This window comes from Sphaerodactylus townsendi, linkage group LG03 (genome assembly GCF_021028975.2).
Source record: "Sphaerodactylus townsendi isolate TG3544 linkage group LG03, MPM_Stown_v2.3, whole genome shotgun sequence".
NCBI classification, from domain to species: domain Eukaryota; kingdom Metazoa; phylum Chordata; class Lepidosauria; order Squamata; family Sphaerodactylidae; genus Sphaerodactylus; species Sphaerodactylus townsendi.
Window position 1 is genome coordinate 65,668,947 of NC_059427.1, and position 20,741 is coordinate 65,689,687.

The following is a 20,741-nucleotide window of genomic DNA, read 5'->3' on the forward strand; positions in this document are numbered from 1 at the left end:
AAAGTTTTTAAAATGGAATAGAAAATTACATCAAGCAATAAAATATTTAGAAAATAATAGTAACAATAGCGATAATATTTTATTATCTTCCCATTATTATGTTATGTTTTTATAGAATATCATTGATATAGTTGTGTTGGCTTTTTAAGTTTCCAAAATTGTAATCAACTTTAGATACGTTCTCCGTTCTTATTATTCTTATTCTTGTTCCATATTATCCTATATTGTTGTTTCCATTTGTTATAAATGAGAAATTTTAAAATTTAAATTAATCCTTCCACATCACAAATACATATGGAAACTTATACAAGAGGAGAAAGGGAATATCTTCCCACTTGCAGTTCCCCTTTTCTTCATTACGTAACTAGATATTATCGAGAATTATCGGCTGAAATCAATAAAGGCTGCGTGTAGACACCATTTTCAACAGATGTTAAGCAAGGACATGCATGAGCGCAGCTTGTTGCTGGTTTCAAATTAAAACCCACCCACCCCTTGTAGAAACAGTGCTAGCTAGAAGCCAATTCCACTTATCCCTGATATATGGATTCAGGTGCACATGTGAGTCCGCTTCCTTTTCACACACAAACTTGGATTCTAAGTTTCTGTCTAAAAAGGAAGGAGGCACATATTACAGCCTGACAAGTGTGAGTCTTGCAGACCCCACCTTAGTGCCAGTTAAAAGAAAACTGCACCCAAAAGAAATATCTTCCCTTAAGAACTATAGCCATATTTTCATTTCTTTTTTTTAAATGAACCCATACTCCTGTATCTTAAAGACTGTAAATCCAGAAATTGTTACGGAGAAAAAAAAACATTTTACTTTAACTGAGCCCTGAAGTATATGTTTGGGCTTAGCAAATACATATTTTTGAGAGCACAAGGAAGGCCCTTAAAAGAAAAAGCTGGAAAGAACTGTTTCAAAGAGCGGAAACATCTTTATCCTTAAGAGAAACTATAAACCAAAGGAAACAGACCTACAGACCAGTCTACTTAGCTGTCCTAATTGCCAGCATCAATATATGAAAGATTTTTTAAGGGGAGCTGCAACTTCAAATCTATTCCCCTTCAGCGGAGTCCACAATTTTCTGTTAACATGTGAAGAAATTATGGGGAGGGTGGAAAGAAGTGGAGTCATTTCCGTTTGCCTCTATTTATTCTTCCTGCAATGAAATCGCCTATTCATGCAAACAAGACTATTGTGCACATTTAACTGTCCCCGCTTTTATTTACATTGGGTTTTATTGTGTATGTGTGTTTTTGTTTGTTTTTGGGACCGTGTTTGTAAATTGTCTTAAGACTATTCAGGAAAAGTGAGACAAAAATATTCAAAATAAAGAAAAGCTGCTTTGCTAGCTGTTTGGCATAAAACATTCTCCAAAAAAGCAGACTTTGATAATTTTTCAAGCTCATCCAAACACCTCTACATTCAACTGTGTTCATAAAGCAAACTGTCTGTCGTTCTTATGCACTGGAGAGAAAATCAGAAACCAAACCAAATTCAGCTCTTTGCTTCCTCTACAGGCTTGAATGTGGGGAGAGACTGAAATGCTAAAAACAGCATAGAAACCACAACACTGCAAAGCCAGATTTGCTGACCACTTGATCACATCTGCACAATCCACAAGCAAAGGAATGAAAGGTGGTGCAAATGAGAATAAAGAACATGTTGTAAATTACCAAATGCGCAGGGTGGTCAAAACAAATCGGCAGCATAATAACCCCCTTCTAGGCACTGAACCTTTCTCTGATTTTCTAACACTTTTCTAACACCTGAGCTCCAACTTTTCAAGCCACTACACAGACAGATGCTTTTTTCTGGACAGATAATATGACTCTTTCACAGTCAGGACTGTGACTTATCTCCTGGCAATTGATACGTAGTTCTCAGTCACTCTGAGATCTCACTGTAATTTAGAACCCTAACCCTCCCTCCAACTGTTCTCATACTTTTGAAACTTCTTTATTTTCTTCGGCCCTGAAGAAAGCAGGGCTTATCAAAGACTAAATCAGTCAGGATCAAAGTCCTGTACTGGCTCTTACCTGGAACACACACAAGCCTCTGTGACTCATTTTTGCCCAGAATCCATTTATTTCTTTGGCTTCTCAGCCTTTTCTAATCTATAAGCCGCGGAAATGCTTTGTTACTGTACACAGAATTGCCATGGGCACACTATGGACTTGCAGCTTGAAGATAATTAACAGAAATTAATTTTTAAAAGCACAGAATTGGAAATACCATTATGTTATTTCTGAACTATGGGAATGGGGAAAACCAGATGATCTTGTCAAAAAGTTTCTATAAGGAAAGGAAAGGCTTATGCTTCAGGACCAAGCACACTTCTTCCACTGATTTGTATTCTATGTAAATATACTGCATGCCTCCTCCATTTATAGGACAGTTAATATGGGCTGTAGATATGTGCATCCACCATTTTACATTACTTTTAGACTTTATTATTTCTCCTATACACACAGGAATGAAAATACCACTCATACCCTCCACCTACTGCTGTTGAAAAATGGAGCGGGCAGATCGCATGTCTGTTCCTGTTTGCAATATTCTGCACAAGAATATTGGGATACCCAGCCTTAGGTTGCCACCATAAAACTATTGACCGACACGGCTCACAGACGGTCTACAGACGTTCACTCTCAGTATGTTTGCCACAAGAAGACGAATGATACTGGGAGAACTTCAGATGATCACAAACATACCATATATCTTCAGAGACAGTCATTCAGATTAAGGGGTTAGTGAAAGAGTAACTAATTCATATTTAGCAGTAACAGCTGTGGGAAAGTTTAGAGAGCAAATAAGACTTTGCAGAGGAAGTACATGAGCCAGCATTATGCTGCCTTCCTCTTGCAAGCTACTGATGATAAGCCTCAACAAGTAAAGAAAACCTGTTCCTCTGCTAGTCTGAAGAGAGCCCATTGTTGGCAAGTTGAAAGCTCTGAAACTGCATACCACCCATTCCAGTGTGAGCAAAAGCGCAATGAATAGAGGTGACTGACCTCCTCCAAACAGTTAGATCCTTCTGTCTTCCTGAAACATGACAGTAATTTTGCACTGAAAGAACCCAGTACACAAGTTTTTGGAACTGTAAATCCAGGCTCTTCTAGATCAGGAAAAGTGATATACCATTATTCTAACATTGCAGCAAACTGTGGCCCAGCTATCTGGGTCTAACTTGTTCAGTAAAACTTTTAGACTTTAATATTACTGTTATACACACAGGAATGAAAATCCTGTAATGTTTTCTTAAGCAAAAGGCCTGTGGCTCTAAGTATGTCAAATTCATTTCATAACATCTGCATTGGCTTCCAGTTGGTTTACAGCAGCATGGAGCTGTCTTGAGTATAATTTATAGTGGAAGGGCACTCAGTGGCGAAGCTCCCACGGGGACATCTGGAGCGCTTTGTCCCGGGCGCCACCAAAAGAAGTCACGTGGGGGACGCAAAATAGCCAGACCACGCCCCCTCCTCCTTGCCTGGCGCGCCCTCATTATCTCTGTCTCTCCCGGGGCTTTTCTTTTTAAAGCCGAGAAAAATCAATACTCGGCTTTCAAAAAAAACCCCAGGAGAGTAGGAATAATGAGTAGCATCAATGAAAGAAAAGCGTCTAACTTTCTTGCGCCCAGAATGGAGGCTGCAGCGCTCCTTTGCGCCCCCACGCCCAGAACGGAGGCTGCAGTGCTCCTCTTGGCACTATGGGCTTGCTCTTTTTTTTAAGCTGAGAAAGGTCCCTTTCTCAGCTTAAAAAAAAGAGCAAGCCCATAGCGCTGAGTTGAGAGGCTGCAGCGTCCGCTCTGCTCTCAGAAAGTCCTTCTGGGAGAGAAAGGGGTGCTGAAGCCTCTAAGCTCGGCGGTCTCCTGCCACAGGAGCCGGCAGTGCCAAGGACCCCCCCTGCTCCACTAGAAGAAGGCTCAGCTCCCTACTCCATAGGGCAGAGAGGGGTGGTGGCCTGCTTGGTGCCACTGGCTCTCCCGCCGTGGGAGCCACTGCCCCCAGGGAAAACTTCCTCTGCCCCACTCCATAGGGCAGAGGGGGATGGCGGCCTCCACATTTTCTCGCCCCCCCCCCGGATCCCTGTGCCACGGCCACCCCAAAGCTGGATTAGGTAAGTGGTGAAGCCACTTGGGGGCTTTCGAGGAGGAAAACTGGGGAGGCTGCACAGAAGCAGCTTTGCCCAGCATACTCTAAAAAAAGGGCACTCTATAGTTTAAATGCAACACCAATATGGACATACAGGACATAAAAATCAAACTGAAATAAACCTGTGTATACATACATGAAATACTATCTGTTGGGTTTTTTTGCAAAATAATCCCCAACACAGAATTTATCTTTATTACTGGCACTGTACACCAAATTAGAATTTTCTTTAAATTATCCAGAACAGTCCTTCCTGATTAGTTGCTGCTAGTTCAAATCCCATTAATGTATATACAATATTAGGATTTTTGCTCCAATATGCTGCACTACTTTACACTTACACCGTTTGCCATTATGTGACTGAGTCCATCAGTTGATTCATTTAAGAATAAGGCCCTGGTACAGAAATCTGGAGATCTCACTGCTTACTTCTTTCCATTACAAGAACTGCCTGGGTACTCCTATTTATCTATCATGCTTCAATTCACTCTTAAGGAGCTCAAGATACATTCAATCTGAATGTGGTCAGAGCAGTCTCAGTTTTCAAAACAAGTCTGAAGCCAAATTGAAAGGGATCCACATCAACACTATCATCCAAAAATCTCTGGAGCTGTGTTGCCATCACATGTTAAAATCTAGTTACTCAGATCACCTGCATCAAATTAGGGTTTCTTCAGAATGTATTATTTGTATTTATTTACTGTATTTATATCTCCCCAATGCAGACCCAAAACAGTTTATATCATTCACAGATTATCCCCTCACAGGAGCTCCTTAACAACATGGTGTGTCCATTCCAACCATCTTGTTTGGTGCATGAAATCACACACATACACACTATGAAAGAGAAAGACTGAGTGTGTTTTCAAATATATGCCTTATTCTTAGTAAGACAAACTATTACAATTAAGATACACCATAATGTTTTTCTTCAATAGGGTACATTGCCAAATTATTTGAATCCACAACAGGATGGCAACTGAGGTTTATTTTAAATGCAAGAGGATAAATACTAAATAAAAACTGCTAACTTCATGTAAGCACTGATAGTATTCTCTGGGTGCGGTCTCCAAGGTAAAAAAAAAGAAGAAGAGATCCTGGGATTATTAATAAAAAGCTCACTGAAAATGTTAATCCAATGTGTGATAGTACTCAAAAGCAAAATTAGGGCCATGAATTATTAGAAAGGGGAAAGAGAATAAGGCCAATCTGTGGTGTTCAGTAGACTCTACAGTTCATTACTCCACCTCTCACCTCCACTCCAATGATCTATAAATGGAAAATATACAGAAAAGACCAACTAAAATGAGCCCTTTTCTTCTGCGGAAATACTAAAGAGTTTGAAAAATAACTAAGGAGAGGGTAAAGGGAATTATAAAAGTGTATATAAATATGGATAGGCTGAAGAAAGTGGGCAGAAAGGTCTGTTTTGCTCCCTCTCTCTCTATCCAGATTTCAACTCGAACAGAAGATGAATCATACAATTGCAACCACTGGTGAAGGGTTCTACAAGCAGCTCCACGTATATACTTCAGCTATAACTTTGCCAAGACCATCAAAGATTAAAATGACAGAGCTACATACAAGGTCTGTTTAAACCTGAAGCTGGTTCACAGAATAACTTTTCAGATCAGCAATGTTTACCTATCCAGAAAGATTTTTAATTGTGAGTCACAGGACTAGAATTTGGGTCATCCAGTATAGCTGATTGACAGTGTGAGGCTTCACCTTGGCTGAAAGAGCTAGATTACCCTCTGCCATACTGGATGAGTTTGGGCCAGCCTCTGAATAGCAAGGAGAGGGGATTCAAGCACCCTGGCCCTCCCTCCCTCCCTCCCTCCCTCCCTCCCTTCCTTCCCTCCCTCCCTCTCTCCCCCCCTCCAAGTGGGCACAGTCTTGCTCTCTCACTCTCTGGCTCTCTTCCTCCCCTGTCTGGCTTGGAAAGCTTTCTTCTATTCCACCCTTGGCCCCCACACCCTGGACCTTGACTCCAATCAGGTTCAAGGCTAGCATCCCCAGTTAAAAGTATCAGACAAGCAGATGATATGGAAGACCGAGGGCTGTCATGCCCCCACAGAGCCTTTGTTTATTTCCCCTTTAGTTTCCCCACAGTTAGTATGGGTTTAGCTATGTTTTGTACAGTATTCAGTGGGAGGGAACCGAATTTAGTTCTGTCCCTTTAAGAAGCCCTAGGGCTGGTGTTCTTCCCAACAGTTAATACTGCTCAACCTGTCTGATTTGGCAGTTAGGGAGACCCAACGGAAAGCTGGGTGACAGCAGCGATTAGGTTATGTGCCAACAGGCTGGGTGGCTAAACAAGTTAGACAGTCCAAGATGTTTTAGACTCTCAGTATTTAACAGTCAAAGATGTTATAGATTCACAGTATTTAAGTTAAACAGTTCATAGATGATATAGTCTCACAGTATTTACAATAAATTCCAGACTCCAGAAAGTTTCTGCAACAAAGTAACCTTTATTTAGTTAGACCCGGGAGGAGTCAGGGTCTGTCAACATTGTTACAATTAAAGCTTTAAGTATTGAACTGTTAACTGAGTCAGTGAGTCTTACATTCTGCTTTGGCCGGGTGCAGGCACCTAAATAACCACCTGGGGAGCAGAACAAGGGCTTTTACTTAAAACTCTGCCCAACCACTGCCACTCAGAATTGACAACACAGACCTTGATAGACCAATGTTCTAATGCAGTATAAAGGCAGTTTCATGTGGTATAGCCAAAGTTAATGATGAACTATGTCCCTGAAAGTGACAACACTGGTACTGGCACAGCCAAATAACAATTAACAGGAGAGGGATAGATGTGCTGAAATAAGTCACTCTTGAAACAAATATATGGCATTCGTTTACAATGCCTTCTAATAATGGAGGAGATCTATAAAAACTTTTAGGATCAAGCCAAGTTGTAGAATTATACTTTTTCTGTTTACAGCACCAGGGGTCTGAAAATATGCCAGATAACTAGAAATTTGAAAAAGGTTTCCAGCCTGGCAACAATCAATACCACATTCCATACAAACCATACTGTTTAAGTCCCATCTCTTGTTTATATGCTCTACAGTGCCACCCTAAACTGAGTTGCACCTAGATTTGCCAGCATCCTGCCAAGGGTGGGCAACTGGCAGAATGGATGTTATCTGTGTGATTAAGATGTGTTCCTTATTCTATGTAACTGCCTAAATTAACAAATCAATGCTGCTTGAAAATATATATGTAACCAGCCTGCTATATGTAACCACTGCCTTCTGTGCATTCTTTCCTTGATCTCTGCTTTATGACTTCACATGTTTTGGCACCTCTGTCCCATCAGAAAGGAATTACATCCATTATCTCACCAGGCAACTCTCTCATTATCTACTATCACCCTTGGGGTACCTCGGCTCCAAAGACTGTTTTTCATAAATTCTTGGGAAACAGGGAGGGGGGCTGCCAGTGGGGAATAAAGGGAATTGGGAATGCCAGTTTCATCAGAACTGGCTTTGCCAAGTATGGTGCTTCAATACCTCATCAATAAACACTGCTGATCAATACCTCAGAGTCCATTTATTGGCCAGAGTTTCACAGCAGAAACCTTACCCCTGGGCCTCATTGCTTGCCATCACCCCTGTGGATAGCAAAAGAATACTAACATTTTTTAAAATTGCTATTGATGATGGTGTGATGTCACTTCCCAGAAGTGATGTCACACACACCCCCAAGTCCCCAACCATACCATATTCCCCTGGTTGCTATGCAACTCTAGTTGCAACCCTTCTAAGCTCACTGAGATCATTTCCAGATTATTCCAGCTAACAGCATTCCAAGTCACAAGTTCCTATCAAAGATCACTGAATGGCTTATGTGGCTTCAGCAGTACATCACAAAGTATAACAGATGAGCTAAAAAGGGCCAAGGTATGTGAAAGGATCTAGCAGTGACTAAGAAGAAAGCTCTAACAATGTGATTTGTGGGAAAGTATCTGCCTCCCCAAGTAGGCTGCAGAAAACATTTCTGTCTTTTTCAGAGCCTATTTTGAATTAAAATTTTCGGTTACTTGAAACAATAGAGAAGGCTAGATTGCACCAAACAAAATAATATGGAGACAATATTTACATAAAACAAATGTAAGCATTAGCTGCATTCAGATAATGAGACTTGCAAGTTGTAATGCTTTCATGCTTCATACTTCCTCCTTCCCTCAGATGGGCTACTCAGAGAACAAAAAGTTCCAAACAAAGATTAAACTGCAGTTTGGAATCCTAGTTTACAGGCAAGAAAACAAACAGCAGTTTATCATTTCATTCTATTCAGGAGCCATGACAAACTGTGGTTTGTTGTCAACTAAAAAGTATTCCATTTCAGAATCACACATTAGGAGGAGGAGGGTGGGAAACATACAAGACTGAGGATTTTCAAGTCTTTATTTCTATGAAGTCAAACCACAAAGTGACGTTGCATCTGAGTACCAGGGCAGAAGCCTGTATTTTCTGTAAGGGCAATTCAGGAAGGAAGACACCTCCTCCTGCCTTACTGATATGCAGAGGGGCACCTGTAGATTGATGAAGAGCATAATTGAATATGGTAAGTTCTTCTCAGAGACACACACTCAGCCCTGAAGTAATTCCAGCTTAAAAGAGACCTTGCCCAAAGTCAAAGAAACTGTAATTCCTTGATCAACTTCTAGTACTGTGATTGTAGCTTTTTAGCTTCTATATCAGTTCTATTCAGTCTGAAGTCACAAATCAATTCTGCTTTGCCTAAGAGAGTTTTTTTCTTCAAATCAGTAGCTTTTGGATAAAAAAAATTATATAAGAAATGGATTAAGAAACTATTAAGTTTCACTGCTAAGAACAAAAGCATTGAAAAGAAATAGTGACCAAGTTACAATGAAACTTGGAGGCCAGGAACATAAGAACATAAGAACATAAGAACATAAGAACTAGCCTGCTGGATCAGACCAGAGTCCATCTAGTCCAGCACTCTGCTACTCGCAGTGGCCCACCAGGTGCCTTTGGGAGCTCACATGCAGGATGTGAAAGCAATGGACAAGGAAGCTTGTCTTCTCTTCATGCAGTTTTCTGCATTTGGACCATGCTTAATGAAGTCTAATGATTGTGAAACATAGACATCTAAAAATATTTTGGACTGCTTTGTTGCGGCTACAGCATTGATCTTGATAGTAATGACACAACATTGTATGACTGTTTTCTTGCCTGGCACTATTTAGTTTGTATTTTAAGTGGAATTTGCATTGTTTGTAATACTACAGCACACCTTATTTTTATAAACTGCACCACCTTTTGTGAATCTGGTTTATAGGTGTTTTTTTCCCTTGAAGCCACAAACCATCAGAAACCAACCCTCTTCAATGAGATGCTTTACTGCCAAAATCTCTTTTAAAAAAGCAAGGATCTGTGAAACAAATTTCCTGATCTATCCTTTCCTCCATGCTACTGTGGATGTTCGTAGTGCTGTTTGTAGTGCTGCTTCTTTACCAAATATAGTAGATTAAAGGAATCAAGAGTTAATTTCCTTTTATGTAACACCCCCATAGGCCCTCAAATTTTCCAGTAATACATCACAAAGATAAAAATACCCCATTCAGTAATGATTGAGTATGCTTCCTATATTACATTCATAGAAATGTATTTACTAGTTCTAAATAGTCTAACACTGAATCAGCTACTCTGAAGGGTATATCTGGATTCAACCTAGTCATCTTATGAGGCATGAGGATCACCATAGCAGGTTAGGAACCACATACAAGTGTTCTGTTTGGAAAATTCTATCCACAGAAGCCCTTTCAAACCTTATATAGCCTTCCCAAAATCAGATTTCACGGAAGCAGAACTGAGATAATTCAGCTTTTGATTAACCATATAATTAAACTACAGTGCAAACTTAGGCGCGCAGGGAGACCTTTCACATCCATAGACTAGATGTATAAAATTTCCATATATTTGCGGTAATATGGATTTTCATGGGTCACACAATGACTGCTGAATAATCTAGAAATTCAGAGGTTTGGACGGCGAGTTTCCACTGTATATAGAGCTGCTTACTTGGAAAATCCCAGACTAGTTCCTGTTCATAAATGAAACACTTCAATCCTGTAATCATGACAATGAAGGTATGGAGTTGAAAATTGGAGAGTTGAGATGGAAATGATATTCTGCCACAGTGTAACTGAACTCCAGTAAACAGGAAGGTAAACACATAGCTTATTGGCCTAAAGCACAGGTATGTTCTCACTGAGAACTGATAAACCTTTGTCTAGGCTGTATCACTTTGAACTGCAGATAACAGGCTCACATGACTGAATACTCTTTGATACAAAACTCAGAGCCCTTTTACCCTAAAATCTATTGTAGTCCCTTCAATTTGCTTACATCTAGTAAGGCACTTGGATCAGTTTCTGGTTTATATTTCCAGAAGACATAGCATGAAAGACACAAGAAACCTGGAGCTTTTGTAAATTAAACTGAGACAATCCTGACATTTGATTAAAGAAATGGGTGCTTTCCAGAGAGGTTAATCCAGTGACAATTTACAAACCAGGCTGCAATGAATCACACTGAGGGGAGGTGAAAGTGTGATCAATCCACATTCATCAATTCCTTCCACTGAGAGATTATTGAAGCCAGTTCATTGACAGCACCCAATTTCAGAACATTTGCATAGAGGTCTCTTTTTAGTGGAATACGATCAGATAACTGCCACTTTGCTATTCTACAGTAGCCATCCAATGTACTACCATTGGAAGTCATCACTGGATCACTAGTCATCTAATCATCACAAGTATGTTTAATCTCTTACTATTACTGGCCTCTTAAATGGTAGAATCATTATTTCAAGGCACACTGAAAGACCCTTTGTCCTCCTTCCCAGATCAATGTTCTGGCTGCCTTTAATAATTTGTTTTCTGTATAGTAACCCACCTTCAGTGCAACTACCTAATCAGAAAACAGTGGCCAATCTTGGTCTATACCCGTGGTGGCGAACCTTGGGCACTCCAGATGTTATGGACTACAATTCCCATCAGCCCTTGCCAGCATGGTCAATTGACCACACTGGCAGGGGCTGATGGGAATTGTAGTCCATAACATCTGGAGTGCCAAAGGTTCGCCACCACTGGATACCAATACATAAACAGTAAATCCTCTGTATTGCTCCACAATGAGGACAGCTGATCGACATATGAAGGGGTTCATTCACAATGTTTCCCAGAGAAATTGCATAGGGAAGAAAAACCAAATAAGAATACAAATCCTTACTTTCTTCAAGTTACAGCTAGGCTGATTCCATTCCTGGCAAACAGTTGTGTATTCTAAGTACACCCATCGCAGTAGCCTCTACCAGATTTTTCCTCTGGTAATTCCAGGGTGGCAATACTCCTCCACCCACAAGTGGACTATTATGACTAGATGAGCCATAGCAATAATTCAGATATCAAGCTGACACAAAGAAACCCCAAATTAATAAAACTTACCATCTTCAATGACGATTTTGATGAGGCGGACTGAACCATTCCGGGCCTTGGCAAAAAAGTCCTTTAATTCCGTAGTGGCTAAAAGAATCAGAAACATGATGATCAGATTTGAAAGGCAACTCAAAATGTTGGTCAGCTCTTCAACACAACAAGAGAAAGGAAATAAAGCAGGTGACAGAAAAAACTAAGACAGATGAAAACTTTTAAAAGTAAAAGACACCAGATTTCTGTTTTAATCCACAGGGTAGGGGAATACTGAATCTGACAGTGGTTTCAGAATTAAATACTGGCTGGAAGCACATGTGATCCGGAGAACTTGATACCTGACTTGGGGAGAACATAATATCCCAAATTTAGCAGATAGTTTGGCTGGCACAGGCAGGACAGGCTCGGGTGACAGTTTATTAAATATACAGTGTATCCTAATGTATACACAGGGCAGTCAGTGGGAGGGGTGCTGGAAAGAGGGATGATGATGAGTGGCAGGAGCTACTCTGTTTTTGCTTTTGCTGTGGCTGTTTTGCTTTAGACCAGAAGCATGTGATCTCCCACCACTAGTCTGCCAAGCCAAAGGAGAAGCCAAATGCCGCTCTGCCCTAGCTTTTGCCCTCTGCTTGTCCTATGCTGACCCTTCAAGGATAATCTCCTGTAAACTCAAGAGAACATCAGTCAACTGAGCTCTAAGGGAGGCTGCACATACTGGCAAATGAAAACCTCTCCATTGCAAGATAGTCCCAACTGAGAATGCTGCAATGACTGAACATGACTGTTTTCAAGTTTCCATTTCTTTTATTGAATGAATCATACGCAAGTATAGGTCTCTCAGTTGGGAGGAATTACGTGCTTACATTATTTTTACAGAATAACTGAAAGAACGGTCAGTAACAGGTGAATGAGAAAACACGAATTACAGGCTTAATAGAAATCATTAAAGTTCACGATGTAATCAGAATAATTGTAGTTATCGATGTATATCAAGAAGGCTCCCTGGGCTACCATCAGATTCCTGGACTTGAGGTGTTGTGGTTTCACTACTTAGGGATCTTTACATTTACAACAGTGCTCCCCTGTGAACTATGTTTTTCAAAGTGGAAGAAAGCCTTGGGAGAGCTTTCTCCACCCCTCTTCAGCACAGATTCTCCTTATCTAACCCCAAACAGAAAGGTAAATGTTAAGCAGGCAATGTAGATAGTATAGATGCAATGATAAATTATGGTTATTGTTGAAAGGGAAAAGGGAAAATCTGTGTGAGAGAGCAAGTAAATTTGTTTAAAGCTCCTAATTTGCAAACCCCAGCGTGTTCATGCACTACTGCATTTGTTACCATGACAGTGATTAATGTTTAAAAGATCAGTAGGGGAACCTGAACCCCACTGAATCTATTAGCCCTTTCAGCGGTGAGACAGTTTTGTAACCGGGCAGCTTTGGTAGGGGACTGGTATGCAGTATTCGACCTTAATCATGCAATCTCTCATTAGTATTACTTTTATCTGTGGTTGACTATGATAGCTGGCTGAAGCAATTAGAAGGCAAATCCAAACAAAATAGAAGTAGTGATAATGGGCATCCCCAATTACTTTTATTGGTGGGGCTTAACCGCAACTGATCATTTGGTTTAATAGCCTGTTCTGGATGCCTGTTCTTCCCGTTACAACAACCACCAGGCCAGGAAAGCTTTTCACTTAATTTCATATGACAAGAAGGGTGCAAAGCCTTCTCCCTGATGGAGACCAAATAGCTATACATAAATCATGGTGCCAATGTAGCTGGCCCCTGACACCACCAACTTCATTGATTAAAGGAGTTTGCCCTGATCGTTTCTCAACTGTTCTGCTTCTGTGAGGCCCTCAGTGGGTCTGCGCTTCCAAATGACAACATTGCCTGGTGCCTGCACCGACCAGCCATCTGGGATAACACTACTCTAGGCAAAGCAGGCCCACTGGACTTGCTGCTGAGCCCTCAGACTTCTCGCCTCTTTTGTGCTTGGTGGTGACACAATAACAGAATACATAGAAGTAACCATAGCTATTTTACTAGGAAGGGTGTGTGTGAGTTGCATAATGTAAGTTTGTTGTATTGATAAAGCTGGAAAAGTAACTTGTCAAGTACTACTGCATTCTTTCATCTTCTATTGCCATAAGTCAGTGATGGCGAACCTATGGCACGGGTGCCAGAGGTGGCACTCAGAGCCCTCTCTGTGGGCACGCACAGAGTTCATCATGTAGGGGAATCCCCACTAGGCTGGCTGGGCCCGCGGGCTTGATTATTAGCATTAAACCTAAGACCTAGTTTTGGGGAAGCAGTGTAGGTAACCCTGTTGAGTGCTGTTAAACCCCACTGATTTTCATGCAAAGAACTAAAGCGCAATCCCTTTACCTGGGAGTAAGCTCGTTTGCTGGCAATGTGGCTTGCTTCTGAGTAAATCCTCCTAGGGTCGTGATTCACCCATTCGAAGAGTGGTTGCTTCAAAACAAAGCATGGTTGCTTCAAAACAAAGCCACCGACTACCACCAAGCTTACTCCCAAGTAACACACACCTCAGACCAGCCATTTTCAAACTAAAACCTCGGTGATTCAGGTTAAATTGCTGTGTTGGCACTTTGTGATAAATAAGTGGGCTTTGGGTTGCAATTTGGGCACTCGGTCTGGAAAAGGTTCGCCATCACTGCCATAAGTACTCTGTTATTGACAGACTCTCCCCCTTAGTTTGCAGGGCACAGACATACTTTCAGAGGATTGTGGCACACTAATATTTTCTTTTTGGTATGGGCTTTTCTTTTACTGCTGTTTTGTGGAGAATTTCTATACTGCCTCTCTAGGCTACCTGCCCAAGGCAGCTTGCAAAGTAAACCTAATTTTAAAAAAACCAAAAAATAAAAAATAGTTGGTTAAAATGCAGCATTAAAAACTTGGTCAGAGCACAAAACGACATAAAAAATGAGGCAGCTCAAAACAAGCCTTAAACACTTCTGAAGGCAAACTATAAAACAATGTTAAAACTTCAGTAAAAAGAAATATTTTCACTTGGTATCACGAAGACAGTAGGGTAGGTGGGAAGCAAGCCTCAAGGGGAAGGGCATTCCAAGAGCCAGGTGCCAGCACTGAAAATACCCTGTGGCTGGTTGATACCTACCTCATCTCTTGTCAGGAAGCTCTTAGCTGGCAGGCTGGATAGTGTGGAAGGACTATCCTCAGCATCAAGCTGTTTATAGCCTTAAAGGTGAGAACCAGCACTCTGAATGGTACCCAGAACCAAATGGGGAGCCAGTGCAGATCTTGCAGCACTGGGATGATATGGTCACTACATCCCACACCTGACAGTAGCCAGGCAGTCACAATTTTGGACCAGCTGAAGTTTCCAGTGTCCAAAGCAGCCTCACATAAAATAAGTTACAGTAATCTAACCTGGATACAATCAGTGCATGGATGACCACAGCCAAATCATGCTTTGATGAAGGGCTGTAAGCAGGCACACTGGCTGAAGGTGGTAAAGAAAACCAAAGTGAAACAGAGGTGTCCTGAGCCTCCATCCATAGATCGGGATCCAACAGAACCTCCAAGCTACAAACCAGCTCCTTCAGAGTGCAAGCAACCTCCTCCAGGACAGGTTGAGTCAGTCCTCAAGAATGTTTACCATTGACCCAGAGAACCACTCTTGTCTAGTCTGAGCTTCACTTTAGGCTTGATACAATATATTGGGAAATTTTAGGTTTGGGTTTTTTAACCCAGAATATTTCAATAAAGCCATATAAAATTGATATTCATTGACTTCATTCAGCTATTATTAAAAATATTCCGGATAAAATTTAGGTGGTTTCTGGTATTCATACCTTTTGCCAGGCAACCAGAAGGTTTGGAAAGCACAGGTGGCAGACCAATACTGCATGGGGTACTGAGCTCATTCAGTCCAACATGCAGGAGTGGACTGTCTTTCCCTCTGCCCCGCTTTCCAAATCCCACATGGGACAAACACACACACGCCGACCCTGCATGCTTTGCCCCGCATGCAGGAGGCTGGGAACTGTCCCTCATGTGAGGAAGCCTAGCTTGCTCAGTCGCACATGCAGGATCGGGCTGTCTCTCCTCCAGCCCCTGCTTTTCAAGACTCAGAGGGTTTGGGAACGTGGGCTCAGGAAATGGGGGTGGAGGTGAGGGAGATTTAAATAGCCAAAGAAGTTGAATGTTCTCCTGGAGGCGATATCGGGCATCCTGGATGGGTGATTTCCAACCTATGCTCAGGGAGGCAGGACTTGAGTGATGTCACTTCCTGTGCTGGGTTGGAGACCTCCCCTGATCCCCAGTCTTCTTCCTGCCTCCAGCAGGGAGTGCAGCGCTGTCTGGAGCTCCAGCCCAAGCTACTTTCTCTTCTCCGTGTTCTTGTCTACTGTAGAGTTTGTCTACCTGTTTGTCTCACATCCTCTTCCCTTCCAGCGCATAGCATAATTATCAGCAGGCTGACTGGGACAGTAACCCGGGCTGCGCTACCTACTGGCGGCTCGCTTCTCCCCAGACCGTTGACAAGTCTGCAGCCCGAGAGCGAGGCTGCAACCCGTCGCCCAGTTACAGGAGCCCAACCAGCCAGAAAAGCCTCCGGTGGGCTGGCGTGCAGCTCCCTCTCTAAGCCCGCAGCGCTTAAGGAGGAAAAAAAAGGCTGGCCCGGCCGACAGCAGCGCCCGGGAGCCTCCCGCAGCCCAGAACAGAGGCCAGAGCACCAGCGTCCCTGGGGCGGATGGTGGCTTCGCGCGGCATCCCAGAGCTCAGCGGAGCGTTTTGTATCCTCAGTTTGAGACCTTAGAAAGCATGGCGGAGGAGGCGTGGCGACTTCGTAGCGCCAGCCAGCAAGCCCGCGCCGCGCCATTTCCCTGAGGATTCTCGGCGTCTTCTCCTTACAGGCAAGATCCAGAAGGGGTATGGGGAGGAGGGCCCTCCTGCTCTTCAGCAGCCCCAACTGCCTGATCCTTCCTCCTGGACCGAGTACCTCTAAGAGGGCACTAATGGGATTTTAGAACAGCCATGAGGGAGGAATCGAACAGCATGATAGGGAAAAGAAGCCAAGCGGAAGGGGAAAAAAAGCACTCTCCCACCCAGAGAAGGCTCTGAGCCTAGACATCACTCTAGTTCCCTCATCCTTCTCCCACCCACCCCTCCTGCCACCCAGCCTATAGGGATCCCCTTAACCTCCCTGAGGAGGAGGTGCCAGTGAAGGGAAATAGGGACCATCTGAGCATTTTCTGGGCACAAGGGAGACCTGAGGAGCCCAATGAACAGTCGTTAGACTCTTTAAAAAAAGGGACCTTGCCCCCCTTATGGCCAAGGCCATCTCCCGGCCTTGGAGTTGCAGATCCCGTAGATGCTGAGGTGAGGGCCCCTCCACCTCTAAAAAGTCAGTCAAAGCGTCCCCAGGAAGAAGAATCCTCCCAGTCTGAGGCTCTCCTGCATTTCCCCTACCAGAATTCGAGGATTCAGAGAGTGGCTCAATCTGGGGCTAGTAAGGTTGTCCTTCCTTCCTCAAAGCCCAGCTGTATTGCTCCCTGAGCACATTCACCAGCATCATCAAAACACCCTGATTACAGCCCCGAGTAAAATTGAAACCTCAGTCTGGCTGACCCCTCCGTCACCAGAGACGAGGAGAAGGCAACTGAGAAGGGCGCCACAGATGCGCCAGAGCTGATGTCTTTCTCAAAGCGGATCCACGATGGAGCAGCCCTATCCATCAGGCTCACCGCCCCATCCTCCCACTATGGCCAGAACCTGTTGTGTGGTGCGTAGCCCTCCTTCTCATGCTCCTCCTGAAGCTCAAGGTCTCAGAGAGGGTGTGGGCGTCATAGAAGAGCCGTCTCCTATTGGGCAGACTCCACCTTGGCAGCCCAATGCTGCTGGCCTCCACGGGCCCTAGCACTTGTACGGTGGTCGAACAAAGCCTGGTTAAAAGCATGGTCAGCCGACTTCCCTCCAAGCAATTAAGTCTCCACCTTTGATTATAGGCTCCCGCCTCTTGGGAAAGAGGGCAGATGCTGTTCAAAGTGGAAACCAAGGGCAACAAAAAATCCATGCGAGAATCGTCAGGTCTGATCAGACATCCTCTTCCAGCCTTCAAACCATACACCTTTCGTACACAACGCTACACTTGCTGGGAGCCCAGAGATGAGTAGCGTTGGTTCCCTCCCGGCAACCTCAACAGCAACAGCAAACATTGCCATGAGCCCTTAATGCTTTTCAACAGTTCCTTCGTCCCTACAATGCAGCCAGCAGGGCAGAGTCGAGACAATTCCCAGTGTAATGACAAGAACATGGAAATCCTGACTACCATCACATACCGGTGGGAGGTGGCCTGCAACACTTTCACCATCAGTGGACGAAGCGACCACGTGAACTTCAATGGACAGGAGGTGGTCACATCGAGTCTCCTAAATTCTCCGCTCTCCCAAAATGCAGATTCCGCACCTACCCTCTCAATGCAATCCCGGACAAACAAAAAGACGGGAGCAATCCGTCATCTATACTCCGCGTTCAAGCAATCCGGGCAGTGCCCAGCACCCTCAGAGCGTTAGATGCGTCTACTGCATATTTTCACCCGTCCCAAGAGGCAGCGACTGGCGAGCCATCCCTCAACCTCAGCTATGTGAACAGATTCATCCCGTTTTAGCGGGTTCAAGATGGAAACCCTCAGGTCCATCGTAGAGGCACTCGATCAAGGCGACTTCTGACCTCCTTGGACCTCGGGGCCTACCTCCATATTCCCATCAATCCCTCTACACAGAAGATTTCTTAGGTTTGCAGTGGTCAAGACCACTTCAATACAAATCTCTTCCATTTGGACTTGCCACGCCCTCGAAGGTTTTCGAGAAGGTCCTCTAACCCCTATCATGGCCCTCGGGGAACAAGGGCATCCATATTCACCGGCAAGCGACATCTTAGTCGAATTAAAGCGATCCAAAGAGCAGGCCTTACAGGATCTGCAGCTGGTCATGCGCACTCTTAAGCAAACCGGCTTCCTTGTCAGCCTACAGGCTCTCTGAACCCTTCACTTTCGGATGGAACACCTGGGAACTGTCGTGGACACCCTCCACAACCGCCTTTTCATCCCACCACCCAAGATAGCCAAAATCCAGAAAGCGGTCATCCCCTTTCTTTTCGACCAACAAAGCCTCTCTCCTGCAACTGGCCAAACTGATGGGACTTTTCATATCAGTGATAGGCATGTTACAGTGGGCAGGATTCCATGCCCGGATGTTGCAGTTGTTCCTCGTCCTTAGCTCCAGATCTGCCAAAGGGACGGGTCGCGCAGACCAACAAACAACCGACAGCCTGTCTGAGTGGTCAAAGCGGGAAAACCTCGCAGGGAAAAGTCTACCTCTACCCACATCGACGCAACTCTTCTCTGACGCCAGCTAGCCCGGCTGGGAACCTCAAGGACATCGCTGGGGACTTAGCCTGCTCCTCTCGCTCGCCTGCCGATCAACATCTTGAAATGAGGCCATCCTCTGGCCCTTCCTACCTTCAACGCAACTCCAGAACTGCCATCTTCTAGTCCAGAACCGACAACATCTCCGCCCATTTTATCAACAATCAGAGAGCTCGCCGATCCGGCGTCTTCATCGGGAAGCGGCAGCCATTATCCTGGTGAATACACTCAGTCCACTTATGGCAGAACACATACAGGGCATTCTCTGCTTGTCCGAAGGCGGACTGGCTCAGCGACAGTCTCTGATCCCTGAGGGCAGAATAGCAACCATCCCGAATCTTCCTTCAGATAACACAGACTACTAGGCCAGCCCACCCGCGGACCTCTTTGCATCTCCTCACAACTCCCAGTTGCCCACGTTACTTCACGAGGGTACTTCACCCCAGGCACAGGGAACAGATGCACTAACCAGCCCATGGCCCAAGGCCTACTCGCAGCATTCCTCAACCCCAGTTCTGCGAAACTCCTCAGAAAAGATTTGGATGGAAGCAGGGTTATTCTGAAATGCTTGCCGTGGTGGCCCAGACGTCCGTGGTTTTCGTCAATCTGCAACTGTAACTTCTCCGCCTCTTCCGGTTACCACCCCACTGGCGACATGCTGTCACAGGGCAGTGCGTCACCCCAACCCAGCGTGGTTCTGTCTGACCTTCAGCGAGAGCATCGAACCTAACGAAGGGGCTATTCTAGCAGGTCATTATCATGCACCGCCTCCAGGAGGCCTCCACCGCGGCATATATAATTCCTCATGGAAGACTTAACGCCTCCTGGGCAGAAAAAACCGCAGACCCACTCGTCCTTCCTGGCCCACAAAATTCTTCAGTACCTGCGGCAGGAGGATTTGGCGAAGGTCTGAGAGTTCAACTCTGAAGGTTAGCCGGTCTCTCCACCGTGTGGCAAAATGCAGGGACTGCCGGTGACGGACATCCGGACATTCTGAAGGGTTTCTCAAGGGAGTTTCCTAAACAGCCCCGATAATTCATCGTTCCGTACGGAACTTATACGGTCCTATCAGCCCTTACCAGACCCCATCGCGCAGGCCCATTCAGGACGGTAACCTCCAAAGTGGCTCGAGATGAGCTAGTATTCCTCATTGCCAAATCACTACGCTAGAGGAGGATATCCAGGCTACAAAGCTCTATCAATTAACTCACAACTGTCATTATTCAATAGGGACAGAGTAGTCACCTCGCCCTGACCCACCTTCATTTCCAAAGGTAGCCACTACGTTTCTCAAACAGGAGATCATAGTTCAACGTTTTATCACCATCACCCAAAGGAAGAGACTTTTAACCACTTAGGCGTTAGAAGGGGCACTCAAAGCCTTCATCATCCATTACTGAAACTATCAGAAACACTGGAGTCCCTCTTAGCGTCACGCCCTAATAGGCTGGATGTCCAAAGCATCCCTCAGCTACGCTCCAAAACCTGCATCGTGGAGGCATACAAAGCCCTCTAACATTTCAGTCCCCTCAGGGGATTACAGCCCACTCCGCGAGTCCGCCGCAACTAACGCTTGGCCGTTTAAGGCGCCTTATCCGCTGGATATTTGTAGAAGCTGACCCGCGTGGTCTTCAGTTCGTCATTTATTAGACACTATAAGCTACGCCATTTCAGCCAAAGACAGCCTTTGGCACGA

General features: G+C 44.3%; 1 protein-coding gene across 2 annotated transcripts in view; it reads right to left on the reverse strand.

Moving 5' to 3' along the window:
- TWF2 (twinfilin actin binding protein 2) overlaps positions 1–20,741 on the reverse strand; it is a 91,039-nt gene that overhangs the window by 48,294 nt on the left and 22,004 nt on the right. For both annotated transcript variants that reach the window (XM_048489927.1, XM_048489928.1), the window contains exon 2: positions 11,641–11,718. In XM_048489927.1, the coding sequence (XP_048345884.1) occupies positions 11,641–11,679 (39 nt within the window). In that variant the 5' untranslated portion in view covers positions 11,680–11,718. The remainder of the gene's footprint in view (positions 1–11,640; positions 11,719–20,741) is intronic.